General features: G+C 33.7%; 1 protein-coding gene across 1 annotated transcript; it reads right to left on the bottom strand.

Moving 5' to 3' along the window:
• Positions 1–1,341: 1,341 nt before the first annotated feature.
• LOC107593353 (pleckstrin homology-like domain family A member 1) lies at positions 1,342–5,836 on the bottom strand. Its single transcript, XM_016283036.1, has 9 exons — positions 5,822–5,836; positions 5,647–5,703; positions 5,037–5,102; positions 4,828–4,911; positions 3,349–3,399; positions 3,156–3,254; positions 3,036–3,053; positions 1,502–1,639; positions 1,342–1,347 (listed from the first exon to the last, which is right to left on the bottom strand). The coding sequence occupies exons 1-9, from the start codon at positions 5,825–5,827 to the stop codon at positions 1,342–1,344; spliced, it is 525 nt and encodes a 174-aa protein (XP_016138522.1). The 5' UTR covers positions 5,828–5,836.
• Between the last annotated feature and the right edge of the window lie 2,109 nt (positions 5,837–7,945).

Here is a 7,945-nt window from a genome sequence, read left to right on the forward strand (position 1 = left end):
TACTGGTTTAAACATTTACACAGTATTTGTTCATAACATTGCAGCCATTCATATTCACCTCTTGGTCTGTTGTTTCGTCTCCATTCTTTGTAAGTTTGTACTGACCTGTGCATATGAACATTCACAAATTCATAAGAAACTAACTATATGTCCTGAACAACACAATCAGACAGGTTCAATAAAATATCTATAATAAATTGTCACTGCAATAGATACGCTTAAAAATATAAAATTTTGGAAATAATTTAATCATTTAAATGAACCCCCCCCCCCCCCCCTAAAATCACAATAGAAACCATAAGCAATTATAATGAAACCAAAGATGTTGAATAACAATGAACATAATTATAAAATCAATTTAGTTTAATATTATATTCATATATTTTTAAGTGTGCCTTAAGAGTCTAAGGACTTTTTAGTGTCACTGTATTGTACCAAAAAATAAGTGAGCGCAGCTATAAAAGCAACTTGAGAAAGATGATACATATAACACATAAATCACAGAACTTAATAGAAATGGGAAATAGCTCCTCTAGGGAGGCCGGAATGAGAAAAGGTTGCGCTTACATTTAGTAGTAGCTTCAGAAGTAATGACAGCTGAATGTCTTTCTTTATTCTCGGCTGTAATCTGAAATGAATAAATGTGAACTGTGAAACACTGCAATTCCAACCCATGTGACTCTTTGGCTTTAATGAATGAACAGATGCTGAAAGACATTAGGTGGGATTCAAATACCTTAACATCATATGTTGCAAGGTAGTAAAGATCTGAAAAATTAAACAAGCATTTGTTCTGTGGACCTGCAGTGATAGTTTTTCCATTGTATGTGATTTCAGCTATGAATGTCCCATTTCCTCCATTCCAGATTATATTTGATCCCTTGTTTTCACATTTTATTCCAAGAGAATTGTGAGAAGGGTGAGATACTTCAATGTTTGATTGGAAAATGGGCTCTATCAAACAGAATGAAACAAAACATATTTTAGACAAATAATGGCATGTTATTTACATACAATTTAATTGCAACATTTATGAAAATTCCATTCAGCAATTAACTGTTATTTTATTAAATTACTAACAATACACATTATAGATAGAAAATGCATGGGGGTAAATCTTAATATCCAGAAAATAACTGCAAAATGAAGAATGACAGAGGGAAGAGTTCTGAAGGAAAAAAGAAAAAAAAAACTTACCGGCAGAAAGTGTTGTACTGTTACCAGTGTAAATTATGTACTCTTTTTGGTTGCTTGTTCCAATAATACTGCAGGTATAATTTTTATATGGCAATAATCCTGTAATCCTGCAGACTGCTCTAGTGCCACTGTGTGTTGTACAGCTCACCCCTGAAAAGACAAACCATACCTGAATAAGACATTGAACATCTACTACCTCTACTAATATCATAAAAGACCCTGGAGTATTTTTACAGATAATGTGCAGATGATAAATTTCAATGATGCTGTATTGATAAAACAACAGGAAAGTGTGAGCTCTTACGATGATTGCTTCCACCAGTGCAGTTGGCTGAATACCTGTCCCATTTAAACCCTGAGCATTGATGTCCCTCGAGTGAATTCCAGAAGATTTCCAATGAGGTGCTGGATCTGTGCTGAAATCGCCCATTCTTTTGCCAATCTGTAAGAAAGAAAAATAGAAATCACAAACAATGCAAAACAAATCTTCACAATGAGTGTACAAAAGGCTCTCTATAACACACACACACAGTTTACAGTGGTTCTATTTGGATTCCTCAGTCACACTTGAATACGTCTGAATGTCAAAGTATTAGATAACATAGTAAATAACAAGTATCATATATTAAATAACAAATATAATTGTTAAAATGCAAACAAGCAAACAGAACACCAAAATCTTTAGTTTAATCAATGCCTTGATTCTACCTAAAATTATAACATGTAAAACAATGTAAAACTGTTTTAAGTTTTTTTTAATTTTGTTATGATACACAAAATATGCTGTGTACTTGTACACAAAGAAACCAATATTAAACAGATATTAATAATCAGTGTTTGAAATGCCATCTACAGAAATGTGTCATGTATATCATTATATTTAATACAGCCATTTTGCAATTGGGCCTCCTGTGTGTTGTGACCAATTCAAATTCACACTCATGAACTGAAAAACAGTCAATTCAGCAGCATGAAAGAGAGGGGGATTGCTCAAACATTCAACATTTTTCTACAGACATTTGTGTTTAAACAGCAGTAAAAATTGTGCATGTTTTTCACATTGAAAACTAAATTGAATAACGATACATCTGTTTAGTTTATTAAATACCAACCTGGAGGCAGAGCAACATTCATTGTGTAGTTACATGTGTCCAGTTCAACGGTGTGTGTGGATGCGCAAGAGTTGTGCTCCGTTATTTCAACACATTCAGTCAGATCCCATTTCCGAGTATCATTAAATATTCCTTTCAAACACACTTTATTATCTGTCACGCTTGTCACAACAGTATTTGGAACAGTTTCTCCATTTTCTATACAAAAATTAAGAGACAAATATAAATACATATTAAAATTATAATTATCTAAATACTTTTTGAGGTCACTCAAAAAATAAAATATGTCCCATCTATTTTAGTAGATAGATGGGATCTTTTTTTTTTAGATCTAATTCATGCAGAAATCTTCTTCCCGGTTAAAACACTTACCACTGGAAGTAAAATAGTTGCTTCCACTGGGTTTACAGTCATCCACACTGACGGTGTACACAGTGCATGGTTTTAACCATTCAAACGGAATTTTAAAGGCAGTTCGGTTAGATATTTGCTCAGCATGGATCTCTTTGTGCTTATCCTTTATCCTGATTGTGTACAATTGGTCCTTAGAGCCGTTGATATTCACCACATGGGCTTCGGTTTTGTTCACACTCTTCATTAGGCTGTACTGACCTGTGTGTAAGTGTGTATGAACATTCACAAATTCATAAGCAGCAAACTGTGTCTTGAACAACACAATTAAAGTTGACTTCACACAACAGGCACAATATATAAGCAAATACTCACATGGGATTTCTGTGGTACCTGAGAAAAGCACATATTTAAATGTTAATCATCATAAATCAAGCAATTTTGTCCAATAAACATGAATAATTATATCAGAGAGCACAAGCGTTGTGGTGTTACCCGTGATGCTGGTGAATGTGTGTAAGGTTGAGTTGGGTTGCGTGGAGGTGAGAGGTGTGATTGTGGTGTTTGGTGGCGAGGTGGTGTCTGGTTGAGTTGCTAGTTGACAATAAAAGAGTTAAACATGACTGACCAGACTAAAGATGTTCTGCAAAGTTCAATTAATGAATAAACAACACATTTCAAGAAGCACCTGGTGATAGTGGGGTTTGTGCAGGAGTGTGTGAGGGTGAGGGGCCTGTTTCTAAAAGAAATAAAATTGATTAACATACTAAATGTTGTATTGGTAGTAGCCGTGTTACATTACACAATTATAAATTTGCACTAAAATAAATAATGAAGGTGCACAACCTTTGACATCAACAATACCACTTATGGGAGGTAAACGTTGTGTGATATTAGTTAAATATTTTTCGATTTTAAATGAAACCCTGAGGGCTTCATTAGCTGGTGCTGATCTAGATGCGTGTAGGAAAGCTATTTTATATGTATTTACATGACTTGAGGTTGAAGAAAAAATAACAAATTGGTTAATTAATAAAAACTAAACTGCAGTGGTGCTGGTGTTTTGTTGTTGCGAGGCGGTGTGTGTGGGTGAGAGATTGATGTGCAATACTGATTATAATAAAAAGATCATTGTTATTTGATCAAATAAAATGTTCATCTGGTCCCACTTTATGTACTTAAGTTTTAAAAAAAATGTTTGTTGGTACAGTCTAGTTATTGTGTTCATGTTGTATTGCAAAACACTTTTGATGCAAGAAAAAATAACAAATTGGTTAATTAATAAAAACTAAACTGCAGTGGTGCTGGTGTTTTGTTGTTGCGAGGCGGTGTGTGTGGGTGAGAGATTGATATGCAATACTGATTATAATAAAAAGATCATTGTTATTTGATCAAATAAAATGTTCATCTGGTCCCACTTTATATTCAGTGTCTTTAACTACCATGTACTTAAGTTTAAAAAAAAATGTTTGTTGGTACAGTCTAGTTATTGTGTTCATGTTGTATTGCAAAACACTTTTGATGCTTTTGAGGTGGGATATGGGTCAGGTTAGGTAATTACAGAAATTAATTAAAAATATAATTACATGCAGGTATTTTTACATATAAATTCAACCGTACTGTATGCACACAATAAGCCCATTGTATCAAATTATTAATTTAAATGTTTGCAGTTAATGACACTTAATATAAAGTGGGTCCATATATAGTCCTGTATGAGAAGGTCCGACATCACACGGTGACTCAACATAGTACCAGATGTCTGTATTGTACAAAGAAAGCCAATACAAAATGGATTATTACTACCATAAACTGCATAAGCTGAACAGTATGCTAATTTATTTACATGATAGAGACTGAAAACTGATAAATTTGTCAAATATAAAAAAATGTAGAAAAGAAATGTAACGTTAAATACACTTTTACCTACAGTAGTGTTGATGTTTTCTTGTTGTGTGGTGCACGGGGGTGAGATTATCTGGATTTTATCTTTAGTACATGATAACTATTATTAGATATAATAAAATATAGTATCACACGGTGACCCCACATAGTACTATAGGGCAACGAATTCAGTTGCATGCACTAGAAAACATATGTATATATATATATATATATATATATAAACACACAAAAAGAAAACATAAAATACGATGTATGCTGCTACCTGCAGTGGTGTTGGTGTTTTGTTGTTGCAAGGTGGAGTATGGGAGTGAGAGTGAAGAGGAACGTGTGTGTGAGGAGTCTGAAACTGAAGGGAAAAGCAAGTTCATATTAGGCGCTAAATCTACAAACTTAAAAGACCAAGGTCAGAATGTGAGAGATTGTGTGTGAAAGAATAACAATGCAGGAGTGTGAGTTTGAAGTCAGCTTTACCTTTGGTGGTGGTGTCTGCAGGTGTGGTTGATGAAGTGGTGAGAGTGGAGAGATTTGACTGAGGGACTGTAAAGATGGATGGACACCATGAAACAATATCTAAACTTATCAAGTTACTAATAATTAGTAATTCATATTAAGCATTACACAATTTTAGCAAAGGGTCTGAATATTTAGGACCATGTGATATTTCAGTTTTTCTTTTTTAATAAATCTGCATAAATGTCAACAATTCTGTGTTTTTCTGTCAATATGGGGTGCTGTGTGTACATTAATGAGGAAAAAAAATTAACTTAAATGATTTTAGCAAATGGCTGCAATATAACAAAGAGTGAAAAATTTAAAGGGGTCCGAATACTTTCCGTACCCACTGTATATATAAATATACTGTATACAACTATGTTAACCTCCAAAATCTGTTTATTTTATTATAGAAACTTGTCTAAACATTTTTAATATGAAAACAACACACATATACATCAATCATTGATGAATGTACTCAGTGACATTTGTGTGCACCACGGCATGATGGGAAGCTGGAGGTCAGAGTGTGAGAGATTGTGTGTGAAAGAATAACAATGCAGGAGTGTGAGTTTGATGTCCGCTTTACCTTCAGTGATATTTGTGTTTGGTGAAGTGGTGGGAGTGGAGGAGTTTGACTGATTGCCTATAATGATGGATTGACAGCAAGAAACATATGTAAGCATGTCAAGTTGATACTGTATATACTTTCTGTTCCATATGTTTAATCAGGAACAGCATAACAGAAACAGAGCAACACTTACCTGCATCACTTTTTCCTGCAACTGTGGAAAGTGTGAGATAAAAACCATATTAATTACCTTCATCAGAATTACATTGTGCAATCATTGTTTGATCATTTAATTTTATGATTAAGGCTGAGGCTCAACAAAAAAAAAAGTGTTCTCTTCTGCTTTTTTATAGACTTTTCTATCCCAGCTATGCATTATTATGTGGCTAAATTAATTTGATTATTGGCATCTAGCGATCTCTTTTCTGACGTGTTTCATTACTTGAAAACTACTGTTACAGAGAAGAATGTAGATGTGAGAAATTATTCATATTTAGAAATGGGATGCTGAGAATACATAAAAAAAAAACGTTTGAACGTTTTTCAAGGTCGATGACTAGAAACTGCTGAAACATGCTAAGTATTGTAAAATTATTCTAATGTAATGGCGAATGTCGTAATCAATGACGCATGTTTAGAACAACAATTGAAAAACAAAACACAAAACAAAACGAAGAACACCAGTTACACGACAACGAAAACAATATGAAACATACGTAACCTGACTGTGCCTTGATTACAATGCGCAAAATGTATTATTAAGGAAAAATCGAGACAGCGGTGTAACATTAGATTTCATACATACTGCTAATGGCACATTGTAGTCGAGTTTGGTACCGCATAAATATAATAAAATGTAAACAGAAGACAAAAAAAGGAATGAATACTAAATGAATTCTTATTTAGTCTGGATTTATTTTTATTACCAAAAACAGATGTTTATCATTATTAACTCTATTACAAGACCTTAAACGCGAAGCCTGGTGTAGCCTAAAAGTGCTTGCTTGGGGCAATCAATCAATCAAACAATAACTGCCTCTTGTTCAGTGATATTATGTTCGTGTGCACGGCATGATGGGATGGTCAGATGTGTGGTGGATGAAGTTCAGAGTGTGAGAGATGAGTGTGTGTGTGTGTGTGTAAGTATAGTAATGCAGGAGTGTGAGTTTTAAGTCAGCTTTCCCTTCAGTGGTATCTGCAGGTGTGTTTGATGCTTGATGGGAATGGAGGAGTCTGAGTGTGATTACAAGACCTTAAACGCGAAGCCTGGTGTAGCCTAAAAGTGCTTGCTTGGGGCAATCAATCAATCAAACAATAACTGCCTCTTGTTCAGTGATATTATGTTCGTGTGCACGGCATGATGGGATGGTCAGATGTGTGGTGGATGAAGTTCAGAGTGTGAGAGATGAGTGTGTGTGTGTGTGTGTGTAAGTATAGTAATGCAGGAGTGTGAGTTTTAAGTCAGCTTTCCCTTCAGTGGTATCTGCAGGTGTGTTTGATGCTTGATGGGAATGGAGGAGTCTGAGTGTGAGATAAAACGTTATTAACTTCATCAGAATAATGTTTTGCAACCAAACTTTTTATTTCTAGGAATTAAAAGGGTGAACAGCTTTTGTGATGATTAGACTGAAATTACTGCATGACGCGCAGCTTCTGTACTTTACTCACATTACCTCACCAAACACAAAACATCTGTTAGTTAGCAGTACTATTTATGATTCACGTCTTCAATAGACTTCATAGGAAAAAAATAAACTTTTAATATATTAAGATTAGCAACATTATAAAAATAGAACACTGCTCATGACACAACTAATACATGAGCGCAGCACTGATGATACTGATATTGTATTTTCTATGCGCTTACCCTAAACCTAAAAACCTAAAAAAAAAAGGTCCCACAAGGTCAAAATGTACTGGTATTACATCAGTGGTATTACATTTGGACCTCGATGTACTGTGAGGTGACACTTTACAATAAGATTTCATTTGTTAACAGTAGTTAACTACATTCTATTAACTTAAACTAACAATGAAATACTTCTAAAGTTTTTATTAATCTTAGTTAATGTTCATTTCAACATTTTCTAATACACTGTTTAAAGTTAAAAATTAAAATTACATTTTATAATATTAACATTATTGTTAAATAATATTAACAGTAATATTATTTAACAATAATGTTAATATTATAAAATGTAACCTCGATGTACTGTGAGGTGACACTTTACAATAAGATTTCATTTGTTAACAGTAGTTAACTACATTCTATTAACTTAAACTAACAATGAAATACTTCTAAAGTTTTTATTAATCT

Source organism: Sinocyclocheilus grahami, unplaced genomic scaffold (assembly GCF_001515645.1).
Source record: "Sinocyclocheilus grahami isolate Dianchi unplaced genomic scaffold, SAMN03320097.WGS_v1.1 scaffold169.1, whole genome shotgun sequence".
Lineage (NCBI taxonomy): Eukaryota > Metazoa > Chordata > Actinopteri > Cypriniformes > Cyprinidae > Sinocyclocheilus > Sinocyclocheilus grahami.